The sequence below is a fragment of the Lithobates pipiens genome, unplaced genomic scaffold (genome assembly GCF_037356315.1).
Source record: "Lithobates pipiens isolate NorthernLeopardFrog02 unplaced genomic scaffold, aLitPip1_a1.2 Scaffold_1, whole genome shotgun sequence".
NCBI classification, from domain to species: Eukaryota; Metazoa; Chordata; class Amphibia; order Anura; family Ranidae; genus Lithobates; species Lithobates pipiens.
The window spans coordinates 182,855,079-182,875,249 of NW_027507685.1; the positions used below are offsets into that span (position 1 = coordinate 182,855,079).

The 20,171-nt window shown below is 43.5% G+C and overlaps 1 protein-coding gene across 8 annotated transcripts in view; it reads right to left on the minus strand.

Moving 5' to 3' along the window:
* Window positions 1-20,171, minus strand: part of MVB12B (multivesicular body subunit 12B) — a 270,594-nt gene that overhangs the window by 186,910 nt on the left and 63,513 nt on the right. For all 8 annotated transcript variants that reach the window (XM_077478994.1, XM_077478988.1, XM_077478989.1 and 5 more), the window contains one exon: window positions 13,628-13,750. In XM_077478994.1, the coding sequence (XP_077335120.1) occupies window positions 13,628-13,738 (111 nt within the window). In that variant the 5' untranslated portion in view covers window positions 13,739-13,750. The remainder of the gene's footprint in view (window positions 1-13,627; window positions 13,751-20,171) is intronic.

The window sequence follows — 20,171 nt, forward strand, 5'->3', positions numbered from 1 at the left end:
CCAATGGTTGTGTTGTTGATATTAATGGTGAAGTCACGGGGGGGGGGGGGTCTTGAAGGAGGAAATATAACAAGCTCAGTTTTAGAAAGATGGAGTTTGAGGAAGTGGTGTGACATCCATACTGATATGTAATTCAGTAAGTCTGTGAGGAGATTGAGGGGGTGAGTTGAGGAGTGGAGAGATAGATCTGGGTGTCGTCGGCATAGAGTTGTATTGGAAACCATGGGAGCTTATCAACTGGCCCAGGGAAGAGGTATACAGAGAATAGGAGGGGACCAAGGACAGAACCTTGGGGTACCCCAACAGAAAGAGGAAGGGGAGCGGAGGAGATGGAGTTGTAAGTGACACTGAAAGTGCGCTGAGATAGGTAGGAGGAAAACCAGGATAAAGCAGAATCGCAGAGGCCAAGGGAGCGTAATTTGCTGAGGAGGAGCAGGTGGTCAACTGTGTCAAAGGCAGCAGAGAGGTCTAAAAGTATGAGTATGGAGTAGTGGCCGTTGGTTTTAGCAGTTAGTAGGTCATTGGTGAGTTTTAGTAGAATGTTGTGGGCGGAAACCATACTGTAGGGGGGGGGGGGGGGGGGGGGTCGAGAAGGTTGTTGTCCATGAGGTAGCGACTCATTTGGTCATGGACAATGCGGTCGATGAGCTTGGAGGCAAACAGGAGCAGGGAGATGGGTCTTAATTTGTTCAAACAGGTGGGGCCTAGTAAGGGTTTTTTTTTTTTTTGAGTATGGGGGCAACCAGTGCATGTTTGAGCAGGGAAAGAAAGGTGGCGGAGGAGAGGGAGAGGTTGAAGATGTGGGTTAGGGAGTTAAGGATAGAGTGGGAAGGTGGTCGCAGTAATTGTGAGGGGACAGGGTCCAGGGAGCAGGTAGTGAAGTGGGCTGTGGAGGGGAGTTTATTAACTTCAGCTGTGGTAACTGGGAAAAAAAAAAAAGAGGAGTATTGAGCGTGGTGTTGGACCTGTTATTCAGCTGTTCCTCCACTTCAAGGGACTCGTATCGTGTAACCAAAAATAACCAAAAAAAAAGTAACCAAAAATACAGCCGACATAGTGCTCTCTGCTATAAAACTTATTCAAAACCCTGCTAAAAGAGGACACTTACTAGATATAAAAACTAAAACAAATGTGCTTGTTACATGTATTGAGAGCGTCCACTCGTTCACCACCGTGGCTGCACAATGTCACAGGCTCGGATCCTCTCCTCTACACATGTACCGACCTCTGAATGGTCTTCCTCAGCAGATCTGAGGAAGACCATTCAGAGGTCGGTACATGTGCAGAGGAGAGGAGAGGATCCGAGCCTGTGACGTTGTGCAGCGATGGTGGCGAGTGAGCAGACGCTCCCAATACTAGATATAAAAAACAAAATTTGTTACATGTATCATGTATTGAGAGTGTCTGCTCACTCACCACCGTGGCTGCGCAACGCCACAGGCTCGGATAGTCTCCTCTGCACATGTATTGACATCAGAGTGGTCTTCCTTGACTTCTGAATGGTCTTCCTCAGATCATTCAGAGGACGGTACATGTGTAGAGGAGAGGATCCGAGCCTGTGCAACCACGGTAGTGAACGAATGGACGCTCTCAATACATGTAACAAATTTTGTTTTTTATATCTAGTAAGTGTCCTCTTGTAGCGGGCCTTTAAATAAAAGTTTTATAGCAGAGAGCACTATGTCAGCTGTGTTTTTGATTACATGATACAGGAGTCCCTTGAAGTGGAGGAACAGCTGAATAATCTCGGAGATCAACCCCCTACTTGTGGAGGGATACATTGGGTGGAAAGAAGATCGTGAAAGGGAGAAATTGAACAGCTGAGTCCTCGGAGAAAGAAAAGACGTTTGGGGAGTGAAAATAAAAAAGTTCATTTGTGCCTTCCTGACTCATCCTTGAGTTGAGCAGATTAAATAGCTGGTGGTGGTTTGCACAAGCAATAAGAATTATTGAGAAGCACGGTGATATGAAAATAACACTGGAGCACTACCATCAAGATTGATATTGATTTATGGGACATTATGAATTTTTTCTGATTTAGAATTTAATTGCATGCATACATAACACTAAGTATAGCATTGTGTGTGTCTGTGTGTCTTTTGGTACACATATATAGATTTTTAAAGTGTAGCGATTCCACTTAAAATGTATAGTGGCTGCAACTTTGCACTTGATTAGGGTGGCACTGATTGTTTCACACATTTGTAGAATATGGCTACATGAAGTTGTTCTGTATACAGAATGTGTACTGATCACTCCCCAGAAACATTTTCTGCTTGTGTGATTGGCTCACCAATTTTCCCAGAAGTCTGCCTAAGATACAAGTCAGATTTCAGGCATCCCCTGCAACAAAAATATAATTTATGGTGAGATATTTCCAATAGGAAAACCTCTAAAAGGATGCAGGGCCAGCATCTTTCCTCATTAGTGCCCTGCAGCTGCCACAGCTGACTGATAATTATGAAACCACTCCCGTTATACCCACAGGAGGCACAGACAAGTACGCATGGATTTCTTATAAATAACAAAAAGGTAGGACATTTGCAACAAAGGTTGTTATAATCCTTGCAATGTACATAGATCACCCAGAGGGGAATGTGTTTTTTAACAAAAGTAGTGTTATGCTTTAAAGCACTGGTTTTCCTAGCGTAAAGGGGTTATCTACAGCTCATAGTACATTAGTGTGATGGTCAGTAGGGCAAATGCACCTTAAATTTGTGGTCAGTGGCAAGAATGCCCCGCCCCCCCCTCGCTTCCTTACAGATAGCTAAATCTTTTCTGAAGGGCCAGAAATTTTTCATGGCTTTAGGACCCCCATGCAATCTCTGAAGGGAACTTTAGAGTACCAGAGAACCCTGGTTAAGAAAGGCTGTTATAGATGGACATAGTTGGGCGTCACATCATAAACGGGGGTTTTGGCAGAATCAGATGCATTTATGCAATGCACAGCCTTTCAATAAGCACAAAAAGGACCTAAATTTGTACGACTATTCTACAAACTAAAATAAAGAAATTGGTGCACGAATCACAATCTAAAAAACAATTACATTGAACACACACATAATGTGCCAAAAAATTAGAGCGCGAGTGTTAAGTTCATTTATTCACTTGCATTTGTAGTACTTTTAATAAAACAAAATATCCTTTGTCAAAAGGAAAGTTCATAAGTGACATATCACGTGTAAATTTTGAAACAAAACATCCGATCTGGTAACAGGATTCCAGTGTGTATCGGTGTCATGTGGTGCACGCCTCTTACCAGAAATAATGGATCTCAAATTATAGAGATCACACTCACTTTGGTTTATCCAAAAGGATTCAGCAGCCAAGCTGGGAGGGATTTCTGTTCCACTGACAATCACGCTGATAATTCCTTGGTGACAGATAATTGGATGTCACATCATAGTTACTCCCCACATGTGCAGAGAAAGAGGAAGATTTTGTAGTGTAATAAGTCTTTAATAAAAGGCATTTATTAAAAGCACTGGATTTCACTTACAGTTAAGCATATTAAAACCAGCAAAGCAAATACATTAAAAACACACATACAGCAGTGGTCGGCACCAGCCTGCTCATGCGGACTAAAGTCACAAAATTGGCTTCACCTGACTTGTTTCAATACAGATGGATGCGGCAGACCCAGGAAGTCCCATATCTCCGTGTCCAAAGCATAGATGACAGCAGTTTCTATCGTTTTCAGCCAAGGAAGCTGCCATCTTTGCCTCTGTTTAATATAAAACTACCATGATGCTGCACATGTGATCAGTCATGACACCAGCCATTGGATGGTTTAACAGTTTGATTAAGAGCATAACCAATGGGAGTATTACATTTCCAGCATGCCCCGGAAATGAAACCGTTTTATGGATGGGTTTACTTCCGCTTTAAATGGTGCCATCAATGTGGGCTTTTACGAGTTAAAACAGAAAGTGGATGCAATACAACACCTCCTCTAAACCTGTCAATCGTCCTCTGAAAAGTGAGCTGCTGCAGACGTACTGCCTGGAGGAAGTCTACAGGATTGGGGGTTAGGGGGGGGAGGGGGGGGAAGAGCTTTTTCTGGTACCCTAGACATATTCAAGTATTAAACCCTTGAATTACAGGGGCTGTTTGCATTTTAATGCATTCCTAAAAAGCACAGCAATTCGCATTATGTGTACTGACATTTATTCTGAATGGCACCCCAAATACACATATACAGTAGACAAACAGCTAAATTATGGTACACCAAAACACAGAGATGGTGCTCTGCAAAAATATTGCTAGTGTGTGTTATCAGGCGTTGGGGAGTGTTGACAGCCCATTCAGAATAATTGGACTGACTTAATACAAGGAGTCTTAACGCAAGAAAACACTTGTCAATGGAACCCAAAAAGGATAACTAAACTTCTAGATACAGTCTTTCCAACACAGAGGAAGTCCTTGGTCTCCGAGAACCCCTGCTAAAAAAATTACTATACCTACAACTCATGCTACATTAGTGTGATGGTCAGTGTGGAGAATGTGTCTTACACTTGTGGTCATTAGGAAGAATTGCCCCCAAAAGATAGCTAAAAAGATCATTAGTGTCAGTGGGAACACTCAGAGGCAGAAGTTGCTCATTGCTCAAGGAACCACTAGAAAGGAGGAAGCCTTGTTGAGAAACCCTGTCCTAGAATAAACAAGTTCTACTTTGGCACTTCAATTCTTCAACAAACCATAAAACCATACCACCCAACCTTTAAGCAGCCAAGTCAACATATTCTATAACAAAAAAAGAAACCTGTACATGCTGACATGCTGTTCTGTCCAGAATTGCCCTATAAATGTTTTGTGCCATGTCTATAAAGATCTTTACTGTCATCTCTTGAAATTCAAGCCTTAGTCGTATAAAAACACACATACCCCTTGCCTACTGACTGGACACAGAAGGAGGAAAACACATTGATAAGGTAATCCTTCTGCCCTTTCCTACTGTTAACACATACCTCATAGGACCTGCTCCCTCCAATCCTGTTGAAGGAGGATATCAACACAAATTCAGATCCTTACACTATTTACATTGAAATATGCAATGCCTTTTTTCATGAATAATTGAACAACTTTTTTTTTTTATTAGTATCTGGAGATTAGCTTTAGTACTCTGGCACACCGGCACATCTAAACTACGCGTATATTTTTACGTCCGAGATATACAGCTAACTATAGTAATGAATAGCTGTATGCAGGTTTAAGCTGCTACTTGTGTCGACCTGTGCATGTATAAAACCAAAACATTTCTGAATGCACACATTTCTGCATCCAGAGTTGTACACCCGTATGCATGCACAGGCTTACGCAAGTAGTGACCTAAACCCATGTACAGCTGTTCATCACCATGGTTGACTGTATGCAGCAGCTGTATATCCCAGGCACAGAAATATGCCTGCAATTTACTGCATGTCATATGGCCTCATGCGTCTGTGTGCATGCGGCCTTAATCTAGCTGCTTATCACAGGGGCTGAGTAATTGCAGGATTTTTTTTTTTTTTTTTTATAAACACGCTAGGCATGAACACATTTCTGCTGTTTGTGGAGCCATCACTTTCCATGTGACATGTTCAGTTGGCCTTAGTCGAGCACGCATTGTTAATGTTGATTTTCCAAACAAATGCTAGTAGTGGTTATTTCCAGTTCCTAGAGCAACCCAAATTGCCTTGATGATTGAAATGGGCATCAGATAGGGAATAGGATTTGACCACAGCACAGTAATGGAAATATGCTACAAACTTGTTTTTTTTTTTTTTTTTTTTTTTTACAACATTTAAAAAGACCACAAATCCTAGGTCAGGTGCAACAGGATCACCACCCCCACAGTCCCACAGACAGACACTCTGACACTAGATCATTACCCATCTTACATTTTTACTTTTTTAATTATAGCAATTTATAAATAAAGATTTAAAAAAAAAAAAATCCTGCACCAAAAACACTGCATTTTGGGGTTTTTTGTTGTGTTTTTTTGTGGTTTTTAAAGCACTATAACAAATTGTGATTTTCTTAATATGGATAAGCAAAAATATGACAGGGACATCAAAATAACTGCTTCTCTTATTACTTCTAATAACTAAAAACTTGTCCACTGAAAATATGGTACACCTTCCCGTCAAGGTTTGTTGTGTTACACTTTGGGATTTATCATAGCTCTGTGTCTTTAAGCTCTGTTCCTTTTGAACTCTCTCCCCCACCGTAGTTCTGTATATTCCCCTCCTCTTCCGGTCTCTCATTCATTTGCTCAGTATACCACGGTCCGGAAAGGCTTGCTGGTAGTAGTAGTTCTGTGCGCACGGCCATTGGCGCCAGAAACACCATTTAAACGCTGTCATGTCAGAGCAATATTGCTGCCAGATCTACAGCGCTTCCCGAGTGTTTCCAGTGTTCCTGATCTGTGACTACCCGCTTGCCTTGTGACCATCCTTTGGCCGGGTCATACACAGGAAGACGGTACTGGAACAGGTGCAGAAGGCAAACGGGCGCACACGGAACTACTACTCCCAGCAAGCCTTTCCTGACGACCAGCATGTTGTAACATCTTTCCTTTTTTTTTTGGCAGAAATTTTACTTTATTGAGAAAAAGGAAAAAAAAAAAAAAGCTTACAGAAGTCTTGAATAGTAGAGACGAACACACAATAAGGGGTTACAAAGCCCAAAACTTTCATCTTATTACAAGACTTATGGTACCAAAACATACAGTAACAAGTGAGAATGGGAGTCAGGAGTCGTGACCTTCCCTGCTGTTCTGAGTAGGATGCCTGGTGGATAGGCATAGAATGTGAAGGGGGTATAAAACATTAGAGTGCTGGGGGGGGGGGGGGGGGCATAATTATAGGAAGGTGTGCTGTGGTTGAGTCTAGGGGGCTTAATAGAATTTTGACTATATGGGACCCCGCGAGTGGGAGGGAGGTCTGGCGTTCTTCTAATCATGTAATAGGTATTTGCTCCTCATTCTTGGGCCTTGTAAATAGGAAGGGATGAACTAGATAGGTGTCCGGCAGATGGAAGGTGCCGATTAGGGAAAGTGCCTAAATAAGGAAGACAGGGGAATGTATTGGGGACCAGGTACGGAATGGGCGGGGGGAGGACAAAGGAAAGGAGACCGGATCAAGGGTGGATGTTGGGGGGGGGGGGGGGCGCGTCTCTGGCTTCCCCCAATCCTCTAAGGTAACATCTTTCCATGTGGCTTACAACACCAATGTTTTTTCTACCTATGGATATCCATCATTAAACAGAACATTCAAAAAGATTAATCATCTGTCTCTCCAACAGTGAGTTTATTCATCGAGTTGAGCTGTCTGAATTGATGCAAGGGATAAAAAGAACACCAGGTTGTGTAAGCACTATATGAAGCTGGAATTAAAGTTTATGGCCTTTTAGTTGAGTCACAATAAGGTTCATTACACAGACAGTAAATATTAGCACGCTTATTTTTTTACCCTAGAGCATTCAGAAAAGCTGTGCTGTGGCCACAATGACCCAATACACAGAACACCTATGGGCTTTTTTTTTTGTTTTGTTTTTTAAATTGACTCTACGAATGTCACACCATTTGCACAGTGGCCAGAATAATCCCCATAAGGTGTATTTCCTATAATCCTCAGCTCCTCTAGTGGCCATAATGTGTGGTATTCGGGTGATTATACTCATGTAGTGGGTGCTTTTTTTACAATGAGTTGTGCCAATCCAAACTGTATTTTAGGGCATGGCAGCCCAATTTTATTGAACAAAAAACAGAACGGTCACATAAAAAAAAAAAAAAAAAAAAAAAAATTCCATGCGAGGCTTCTTCCACATCAACATAAATAGTCAACTGAAAATGTCGAGCCACCTGGCTCCTTTGTCTGTAGCACCGCTGCACTTCTTACCAATCCTTCTGACTCTACTGTTGAGCTCTTATGGTTCTCTTGGCTCACTCAGCCTCTAGTTGTAGCACAATGCTGCACAGCCTGCTCCTGGATAGCGGTTCTCCTGACACCCAAATAAACTCACTGTTGGAGCCCACCTGACTATTGGGACAATACCTTCTATTTCCTGGCTGGGTCTCCTCTGACCCCTGGGTGAGACCTCCTGTCTCCGACATGAGAGCAGTCTCCAAACTGGAATGCCTGAGCTATCCTCAGGTTTGGTTTATAACCACACTGCACAGCAGTGTGTTGCCAGGGTAGGTTGCTGTAGTGGCAGTCACCTCCTCCATGTTGCCCTCCTTGTTGGGCGCTAAACAAGGATCACAAGAGGCCTACCCTGTGGTGGGTTCTTCTGGGCTACACTGGGCACCTGTAATAGAATCACTTTACTACATATGGGGCACCTTTTACTCTTGTGCCGTTTTCATCAATGCCCTGGGACCAGGCTGAGGCTGCCCTGGGGGAATACTCTACCTTAAAGGCAGGCCTCTGCATTTGGAAATGAACATGCATGGTATACACTTGCACTGTAACTATTCTCCACTTTAATTCTCGAGTCCCTGTGAAAATGTGCACCTTCACTGTAATTCGCATTAAGGAAGGACACCTTGAACCTTGTCCACCTCCACCCTCCCAGCGTATCACCACTACTTCACGCCATCATACCTGGGCACAGGCTGGGGACCTCTGCGGCGAGAGTCTGACCCTGTTGCTATGAGAAATGGACCGCTCATGGAAAGAATGCCAACAACACTTCTCTCCTGCAAGAGGCGACCCACCTATCTCAGGCACATGCGCACCGTCAGGTCGCTTGTACCTTTCTTTATCCATGGTAACACTCTTGTACGGAAGTCTTTGTACCCTCAAAGTACCTTAGTAACTTGAACAATGGGATGGTGCCGGTTACATGCATTACGCCCCTTTCAGTAACTTCATCCGGCAGAAACAAGGTTTCAAAACCATGGAAAAATGCAAAAGGTGTTGCAAAGTCCAACATGCAGAGACATTATTCTTTCCTACATCCCTTTCCCTAACTCGGGCTATGTGCTGCTCCAGCATATATGCAAAAGGTAAAGTCCATATATAGCATCTTCAAGCAGCTGGTTTATTCATGACAAAACCAAGTTTGATGACCTTTACATCAGGGCAGTGGTAAACAGCATTCATTGGTTCCTCATGGGTGCTGCTTTCCGATTATCTTTCTCAGGGGGTTCTCTCTCTAACTGAAACTCTATCCTGCCCCCGAACCTTCCCTCTGGACCACTGTCCTACTTTTATCACAGGATCAGTGAGCCGACCCAGAGAAAAGCCCATCAAAAGCCAAAGAACCAGCAAAGGCATCAACTCTTACTCTCCCATCCCAGGGCAGCATCTAACTTGCTATTTCCAAACCACTAACGTGTACTCACACATGCTGCAGGCATTCAGTAAAAATTATGGACACAGGATTAAAGGCTCTGTCCCACACAAGGCACTTGGGAACTTTCAAACTCCAGGTTTACGGAATCCAGAGAAAGCCAAAAATACAGATTCCTCTGCTCAAAAACTATAGTCTTTTCGAATGCTGCAACATACTCAGAAAATGTTCTAAATATGAAGATTCCTAAGTATTAGCCCAAATGAAGGCTGGCTGTAATATCCTCCAGTGTAGAAACAGCAGTTCCTACTCATTTCTAAACTCCACTAGCAATCTCTCTTCCTGGGAAGGCTATGCTTGAGTGACCATGTGAAATATGAAATAGTTAGATCCTTAACAGGCATCCAGCACGCAAATGCACATATAACGCTCTTAGAAAACAATCTCCTAAACACAAGAAAGCCTTATGGTCCCCCTAAATGAGCATATGGGAATGGTTTGTGCACATAAACCATACTTTCTCTGCAGTCCGGGTCTGATGGGAGTTACCATAGTGTTAAAAACAGAACAGAAAGCCCAGAATTATTAACTGGAAGGGTTACCAGGCTAGCCATTTTGAGCAGAATATATATAAAATAAGCACCACATGTTGTATAGGGATCAGAGCCAAGGAATAATACATTCCTGTGATTGTCACTATGGTTCAAGAATCTGACTCAGTTCCAGAGCAGGAAGTGTATTTTATTCCATAAGACCTCTCATTATAAGCTGGATGATCATTAAACTCTTACTAGCATTAAAGGGCACTTCATGTGAGGTGAGGAAGCATTTAGGGCCCTGTTTACATATATGTGAAAAAATAAAAAATCTGCTTATTGCATCCTACAAAAAGCATATGCTGTATGCATCTAAACACAATTGTTTTAAAGTGGTTGTAAACCCTTACAAACCACTTTGACCTACAGGTAAGCCTAGATTAAGGCTTACCTGTAGGTCCAAGAAATATCTCCTAAACCTATACGGTTTAGGAGATATTTGCCCGAAGACAGGCACCGCTGTCTACGGCGCATGCGCCGTAGACAGCGGCGCGCAGGCGCACTGAGCGCGGCATTTCTAACAATGGAGCTGCCGCGCGTGTTGGCTCCCGTGCGCATGCGCGGGAGTGACGTCATCGCGGCATAGTAGTCCATTATGCTTTGCCTTTGCAGGGAATGAAAGAGGAAGTAAACTCATCAGGGTTTACTTCCTCTTTAAGGCCTCATTCACATGGGTGTAATATAACGTATGCCCCTGCGAGGGCTGTGTTTGCATGCATCCCTATACAAGTTGTCCCATTCATGCCAATTGGGATGCAGCAGCTGCACAGAAACAGCTGCTGCTCCCCATCTGACAGCTGCGTTGGTGCATGACCCTGAATGCAGTGTTCACATTCAGTGGCTGCGCACTGACACGGTTGTCAAATTGGGAACAGTGGTTGCGTCTGTTCAATGTTCATATTTGCAAGCACACTATGGATCATCAATGTTGTACGAAAAGCTTTTTTTTTTTTTTTTTTTAACTGAAGACACAAAAAGAAAGGTGCAACGTTTCAGAGCTGCGCAGGTCCCCTTCGTCAGGCACATGAAAAATGAACAAAGCATATCCCTCTATAGTGGGTGCTTGTCCCAAATAAGAGCTGCTTCATTCCTCTGCTATCTCCATGAGTCACTTCTGACAACTTTTCCTAAAATCAAGAGAGAAAAGGTGACAGGGAAGGATCTCCAGCACACAGCCTGTGATTGACAGCCTCATCTCTGTTCAGGTGTGCTGTGTGAAGGGGAGCGGGTCCCTTCCCTTCAATCAACTGTCAGCGCTCTCCTCATTGAGATCTGCAGTGTGTAATTTCAGCTCTCCGCTCCCTGCTTTCTGACAGCTCAGACAAACTTTATCAATTCGGCACTTTGCATGGATATAGAGAAGACTGCAGGTAAATGAGTGCCTCACACAGTTTCAATCCAGCCAGGGTTTGAGGAAGTATATGCAGGCATCAATGTTGCGGCGTCTGTATGGAGCACAGCGGCCACATGGAGAACAGTGTGGCTATACCAGGTTGAGGCTCGGACTGATCACTGCCATGGACAGGTTTGACTTTATGAGCAGTCAAGCACATGCAGGACAGCGTTTGCGAAAGTTGAGAGTCATTTGAAGGAAGACTTTATGCATATTTATGGAAGTACACTGCCCGTTGGCTCTCCCTCTGCCTGTCTGCACTTTCCTCAAGACCTCTAGTCCCGCATTGACATTTTCAGCCAAGTGCCTGCTTTCTGCTGCCACTTTAGCTACTATCCCTCCATCTCATTATCCATCCTGTTGCCACCTCTGCCCAACATGTACATTTCTGTGGAACTTTGATATGAGGTGGCCATTTATTGTGACTAATCCCATGTTATATGAATGATTTTCATCATCATAAACTTACTATCAGCTGTACCCATCGAGGATCAAGTTCTCTTTTCAACTGGATAATCTCACCTCATGATATTGGTTGATGAGCAATATTTGACTATATCCTAATTTAACCCTGCTTGCTTCCTCTGCTAGTGACCCATTACATGGAGTCCCCCATTTTGAGTGTGCTGTACAGATCAGAGCAAATTAGAGTCTACACATTGCTGAAACCTCCATTGGATATTTTGCTCTTGTGTTCTATGCAGAATCATCCATAGAACCTTCTTGGCTTTTTTTTTTTTTATATGCAGTGTACTAGCCATAGAACCCCACCTAACTGTGGGTGGTCTAATCTTGGACTCTTGTAAAGTATCCAATTACCCCAAGTCCCTTATTTTAAGATAAAAAACGGTCACAACATATGTAGGAGGGTTGGTTTCATCTCTGTGTATACCCTGAGGCCAGTCACATCACTAGGTATATGTAAGGGTTTACAACTACTTTAAACTACCCAGATGGGCATCTTTCAACCAACACAGCCATCTAGCAGACATTTCCAGACAAGAACATCATTGATTAACATTAAAATCATTCAGAACCAAAATTTTCTATCTGCAATTATCTTCAGTTATTCACACAACCCCAGGGCACCAATAACAAATCCCAATAGTACAAACAGATGATGGGCTGAACTCGTGTGCCTCTTAAAGTACATTTAAAAGCTACATGTCCACTTAAGGGTACCCCATTCACAGGCTGACAACACTGCTGCCCAATTTCACTTCAGAGCTAACAGTATTGTCACCCTAAATCTATGATAGAACAATTTGTTTATGGGTACAAACAACAGGTAATGAAAGTATGGCACAGCAGAGCTCTACAAATCCCAGGCGCCAGATCGCTATGGCGACTAAAAATTGGGTCCTGGCGCCTGGGCCTTTGTCAGCCCATTCCCAGGTGCGAGCAATTCCTTTTGTCCGACGCCCCAGACATGCAGTTCTGGGCGCCCGGTTGCCGACTGTGCAGTCAGCTAGTTCTGGTACGGCATCTATTAACCACACCCCCCCCCGTGCACCCCCATGGCACACATGGGGAGGGCTTGTGATCAATGTAAAGGGCCAATCACAGCAGCCCTTTATCATGTGATCAGCTGTGTCCAATCACAGCTGATCACATTGTAAACAGGCTTTTCATCACAATTGTGATGAAAACCATGTAAGATTTCGAAAAACAACAAGTACAGCAAATATACATTTTAAACCATGGCAACTGCAGATCAAACAGATGCTAAGATGGTAGCTTTCTTGGCTGAAAAAAAAAAAAAAAAAAAGAGAAAGGGTTAAAGCGGGAGTTCCGCCGTTTTTTGTTTTTAAAAGTCAGCAGCTACAAATACAGCAGCTGCTAACTTTTAAAATATGAACACTTAACCGCCCAGCGCGACCGCGATCGGCTCTCGGGTGCTGTCGCCGCCATCTTCGGTGTGGGAATCAGGAAGTGAAGCCTTGCGGCTTCACTTCCCGGTTCCCTACTGCGCATGCGCGAGTCGCGCAATAAGGATGGTCCCTGCTGTCTCTGTGATCCGTGTGTTTCCCAGCAGACAGCAGGGGACCCGCAGGAAGGGGCGTAAATACCCGTAGAATCTGCGGCTATCTATGCCGGAAGCAGGTGCAAATACCTGTACTATACCCCCTTCCCCCTGAAAGGTGCCAATTGTGGCACTGGTTTGGGGGGGGGGGGGTTCGGGAGTTACAATGAGCGGAAATTCCACTTTAGGGTGGAGCTCCGCTTTAAGTTCCACTTTAACGGTCAGATGAGTTGGGCTGTGCTGAGCAGCCTTGTTCAACACAATATCAACACAGACAAGGTCAAGCTTTATCACGGTAGCTTAAACTACAGACAACACTACACTACGTTCTTTACATACCACATCATAGCCTGTGGGTGCTCGATTTCTTGATGCTACCACCCCAACACCAGTGATAGGATCCATAGACAGGTCCGTGAGAGCATCCGAGAGATCCCGAACTTCAGGCATTATTGGATTGTCCTGTGAAGGAAAGTTATTATTTGTAACAGAATTGCTACAACTAGTTCAACTTTTGTTGAAATGAAATTCGAGAACAGAGCACATAAACAATCACATTCCACATACCCTACCACAAGTTCACTGCTTTATTCCCCCTCCAAAAAAAATAAAAAATTTAAACAAACAAACCACCAGAAGCATTTTAGGAAAGGAAGACTTAGTTCCATCAAATCAAACAAAAACGCAAACACACACACACACACACACACACACACACACACACAAGTGAAGACTCTTAAACCATATGAACCATGAAAAGGGACTACAATAAAAATTTCTTGCAAGATTATATAATTTACATGGTCTCTTTTCAGCTAGCTCCCCGTTCACACCGGTGTGATCTGTCATGTGATTTGATAGTTTAAAAAAAATCGCATGACAAGTCGCACCTCATTTGTGCCTATGGAACCGGAAAAAAAAAAAAAAAAAAAAACAGTGTGACTAACGTGCACTGATTTGAAAAAGGTTACTGCACTATTTTTGGCAATTTCATGTGCCTGAAGTCACACACAGCTCAGCAAACCGCACTGACTGGCAGCTTTGAAATTAAAAAGGAAGTAGCGAGATTTCAAAGCCGCATACAGTATGAACAAGGTATAAATGGAAGTGATTTGGGAATTAACGCATGTAGCTGGAGACAATGTAGCACCTACAAGTGCATCTCACAAAATTAGAATATCAAAAAGTGAAACCTCAAATTGTATATAGCTGCCGTACGCACCGAGGGATTTCCAAGCATTTATTTATTTATTTTTTTAATTTTGAGGATTATGGCTTACAGCTAGTGAAAACCCAAAATTCAGTATCTCTGAAAATTAGAATATTGCATAAGACCAATTAAAAACAAAACAAAAAAATGTTGGTTTATTGAAAAGTATGTCCATGTACAGTATAGTATGCACTCAATACTTGGTCGGGGCTCCTTTTGCACGATACTGTATTAATGCGGCATGGCATGGAGGCGATCAGCCTGTGGCACTGCTGAGGCATTATGCAAACCCAGGTTTCTTTCATAGTGGCTTTCAGCTTATCTTCATTGTTGGGTCTGGTGTCTCTTGACAATACCCCACATATTCTCTATGGGATTTAGGTCAGGCGAGTTTGCTGGCCAATCAAGGACAGTGATACCATGATTAAAGGTATTGGTACTTTTGGCAGTGTGGGTAGGTGCCAAATCCTGCTAGAAAATGAAGTCTGCGTCTCTGTAAAGCTGGTAAGCAGAGGGAAGCACTATCCTCCTCCACTCCTCCATGACAACATCACGGAGCTGGTGGATGTTAGAGACCTTGTGCCATCTTCTGTTTGAGGATGCCCCATAGATGCTCAAAAGGATTTAGGTCAAGAGACATGCTTGGCCAGTCCATCTCCTTTACCCTCAGCTTCTTTAGCAAGGCAGTGGTCGTCCTGGAGGTGTGTTTAGGGTCATTATTTGGGAATAATGACCTGTTGCCCAGTCTCCGAAGGGAGGGGATCATGCTCTGCTTCAGTACATGTTGGCATCCATGGTTTCCTCAATGAACTCTAGCTCCCCACTCATGCAGCCCTGGACCAATACAATCCCACCACCATGCTTGAATGTAGGCAAGACACACTTGTCTTTGTACTCCTCACCTGGTTGCCACCACACACGCTTGACACCATCTGAACCAAATACGTTTATCTTGCTCTCACCAGACCACAGAGCATGGTTCCAGTAATCCATGTCCTTAGACTGCTTGTCTTTAGAAAACTGTTTGCAGGCTCTCTTGTGCATTGCCTTTTGAAGAGGCTTCCTTTTGGGACAACAGCCATGCAGACCAATCTGATATAATGTACGGCGTATGGTCTGAGCACTACCAGGCTGACCCCCAGACCCCTTCAACCTCTGCAGCAATGCTGGTAGCACTCATACATCTACTTCCCAAAGACAACCTCTGGATATGACGCTGAGCACGTGCACTCAACCTCCTTGGTTGACCATGGCGAGACCTGTTTTGAGTGGAACCTGTCCTGTTAAAGCGCTGTATGGTCTTGGCCACCGTGCTGCAGCTCAGTTTCAGGGTCTTGGCAATCTTACTATAGCCTAGGCCATCTTTATGCAACAATCTTTTTTTTTTTCAGATCCTCAGAGAATTCTTTGCCATGAGGTGCCATGTTGAACTTCCAGTGACCAGTAAGAGATCGATAACACCAAACTGAACACACCTGCTCCCCATTCACACCCAAGACCTTGTGACACTAACGAGTCATATGACACCAGGAGGGAAAATGGCTAATTGGGTCCCAATTTGGACATTTTCACTTAGGGTACTCACTTTTGTTGCCAGAGGTTTAGACATGAATGGCTGTGTTTTGAGTTATTGTGAGGGGACAGCAAATTTGCACTGTTATACAGCTATACAATCACTACTTTACATTGTAGCAAAGCGTAATTTCTTCAGTGTTGTCACATGAAAAGATCTAATAAAATATTTACAAAAATGTGAGGGGTGTACTCACTTTTGTGAGATACTGTGTATGCGCGCGCACGCACGGACACACTAATCAGCCATAACTTTATGACCACTGATAGGTTAAAGCGAAAGTCAACCCATCAATTTAACAGTTTAAAAAAACTGTTACTGAATGCTAACTGAGCCGTTTGCCCACCAGCTGCCACTGGTGACACCACTCACTCACCATGGAGGAGCAGCGTTGTCATCCTAGGCTGGGACAATAGAACACCCCGTGTTTTCTTCATAACAGCGAGTGGGGGTGTTCTGAAGGCCTCTTAACTAGCTGGGAGTCCTGATAACATGGTTCGAGATATCAGCTTAGTGCACAGGAAGGAGACTGGATTTCTGTCAGGATCAACAGGTATGATTCTATATTTGTATAAAATATACTTAGTCTGAAATAAAGAAAATTAATGCAACCACCACATTTAAGAACCCATAATACTGATAATTACATTTTTGTTCTTGGGTTTAAAAATAATTTAAGCAACCCCGTATGTGTCAGGTAGACGGGAATTTTTAAATTGTTTAAAATTACATTTTCACGTTGAACTGTTGATGCCAATTTGATCCATTTGGTCATTTTTTTGTGATTGAAAATGGTTGAAAGCGACTGAAATTGCTAAGAAAACAAAAGGGAATGTCTACACGTGAGTTTTAATTACTTCAGAGAATGACCTTTTACAGCCTGGATTACAGGGGCCTCGTTTGCTGCATACATGGATTTCAACTCAGGCAATATGGTGGTTAAATCTCATTTGCAAACAATTAAAATCTTATGTGCAACTAAGCTCTTGAAAAAAACATGTTCAGTTTATAACTTGGTAATAGATTCCAGGTGCTTGGGGGAAAAAAAAAAAAAACTGCAAAGTCTTAGGCTCGATTCACACTAATGTGTTTTTTGATGCATTTTGCAGAAATGCAGGGAATTTTTTTAACATGAATCCCTATGGAACACGTTCACATCAATGCATTTTTGTGGCTCTGCGTTCTTGGAAAGGGTCGGGGATTTTTTTCCTCACAATATGCAGTGTTTTGCATGTAAAATACTTCAATGAACCTGCTTCAAAAACGCAAGTACCACGTTTTACCACAATTTTTTTTTACACTGTGTATAGCGGGTTGCTATATACATATAGCTTTTTTCCCACAAAATGCAGCATTTTGCATCTAAAATACTTCAATTGACCCGCATCAGAAACGCAAGTACCACATTTTTATTTGTTTTTTTACATGGTATATAGCTGGTTGCTAAAGAGGGGGGCCAGGAAGCTGGCGAGGGCATCCTCAACAACTGATGAGTCATCAGCTGTCAGTGGGCTTCTCCTCTTAATGTGTAAAAAAAAAAAAATTATATTATATTATAATATATATATATATTATAATATATATATGTATATGTATATATATATATATCTCACAAAAACAGCGTGGAGACCCCCCCCCCTTCCACCAGGCCCGTGGGTCTAGTATGGATTCGGAGGAGAACCCCCCCCCCCCCCCAAATATATATATTTTTTTATTAAACGGCATGGGGTCCCCTCCAGAATCCATACCAGACCCTTATCCGAGCATGCAGCCCAGCAGGTCAAGAAAAAGGGAGGGGGGGGATGGGAGGCTCTGTGGGGGGCCCCCCCGGGGCACCCATCCCCCCCATGTTGAAGACATGTGGCCTGGTATGGTTCGGGGGGGGGGGGTGCTCGCTCATACCCTCCCTTTCCTAAACCTGGCAGGCTGCATGCTGGGATAAGGGTCTGGTATCGACATTTAAAAAAAAAAAAAAAAAAAAGTTTGGCATGGGAGGTCCCCTCCAAATCTATACTAGACCCAAGGGCCTGGTATTGACCTGAGGGGGCTCACGCTGTGATTTTTTTTTTTAGCTGGCAATTCTTTTATTTTACATTTAGCAGGGAAGCCCTCTGATAGCTGATGACTCAGTTATTAAAGATGCGGCGGTCGGCTTCCCAACCCCTCCTTAGCAACCAGCTATATACCGTGTAAAAAATAAAAATGCAAATCAATGCATGTCCAAAAACCCGGCAAGCACTGCTCAATGCTCAAAAGCAACATGCATAGATGTGAATTGAGCCTTAAAAGGGGCTGTAAGCCTTTGTGTTTTTCACCTTAATGCATCCTATGCCTTAAGATGAAAAAAACCCTGACAGTGACAAGTCCCCCCGGTTTTACTTACTCGAGACATGGAACTTGACCCAGCGGGGATGCATGTCTCTCTGCCCGGGGTTCTCATCTCTTGATTGGATAGATTGATAGCAAACGCAGCCATCGGCTCCCGCTGCTGTCAATCAAATCTAATGACGCGGGTGCCGGCCAAGTCATACTATGGACACCGAATGCTGGACTCGGGAGTGCACCTGCAAGGTAACGCCCTGGGAGAGCGCTTCTCCTGGGGGGGGGGGGGGGGGGGGTTTATCTGATGTGGGGAGGAGCCATGAGAGCTGCCGGGGGACCCCAGAAATGGACGATCGGGGCCACTCTGTGCAAAATGATCTGCACGGTGGAGGCAAGTATGATATAAAAAAAAAAAAAAAAAAAAAACCCACACATAACAAACAAACCCTTACAATCACTTTAAGCTTAGTTTCTACCTGCAGTTAGGGAGAGTAGTTAAAAAAAAAGGGTGGTTTTTACTGCCCCCCTTTCACTTGATCTGGACAGTCAGCAAGCCAAGGTTGTACAAACGGAATAGCCAGAATGCTTTGCTTCATGGCGCGGCAGACATTTTGGCTACCCCCCCCCCCCCCCCCATCACATTTGGTGGGCAGTTCCACCATTTAAGTGAATGGAGCTGCGCCACAAACACAAGTCAATCACTAGGCTCACGGTTGTGGCAGTCTTTTCATTTAAAAACTCAATTTGACTGTCAAAGGGGAAAAAAGGGGGGGGGGGGGGCATTAAGAAAGCAGCAGTATTGCTCCTGAATGCACCACTCCCTGAAAAGTGATCACCGTGGATCGCTCTTCAAGTACTAATGTAAACGAGCCCTAAGCCCTTGTACACACGGTCGGAGATTCCGACAACCAAATCCGTCAGATTTTGTCCGACGGATCTTGTCCGAAACAGTTGCATACACACGGTCGGACAAAGTTGTCACAAAATTCGATCTTTCAGAACGTGATGACGTAATTTCGTTACAATGGGACTACGTTCAGGCTAGTAGCCAATAGCTTTGATGTAGGAATTTGATCTGAGCATGCGTGGCACTTTGTCCGATCGGAATTCTCTACACGATTGGAGTATGTCCGATCGGAGCATTTTGTCGGAAAATATTTCAGGCAAGTTGGAAAAGTTGGTCCAACAGATATTCAGACGGAAACAGTCCGATGCAGACCACACACAGTTGGAATATTTGACAAAACGCTCCGATCGGACACATTCCGTCGGAATCTCCAATCGTGTGTACAAGGGCTAAAAGTTGATTTTCTTCAAAAATAGCAACAACCTGAGTATAGAATCATGTGTCCTACCAGCATGCTGTAGAGCAGGGTTTCTCAACATTTTAAAATAATGCACAATCTTTAGGCATCCCATTCTAAAATGTAAAAAAAAAAAACCCCGAACTAAAACTAACAGTATTACATAATGCAGCAGTATTCATGCGCATAGGACACCCAACATTAGAGGCGATTTATTCTTCCAAAGCACACGGGTACTGACTAGTATTCCAGTGTTTCTCTTCTCCCTCAGCTAACATGACCCCAGTGCTGACTGTAATGGGCAGGTAAGAGGCAAACAACCTATGATGTCATTGGTTGTTAGGATACTGGCGGCTGAAAGGTTGTTAATGGTGTACAATGAAAACCTGTGGCTTTGTGTAACTAAAAGAGAGGCTTGATCCACCCGTTGGCTTGTACATAGTTTTGGGGCAATTTTTTAGGAATTTTGCCAAG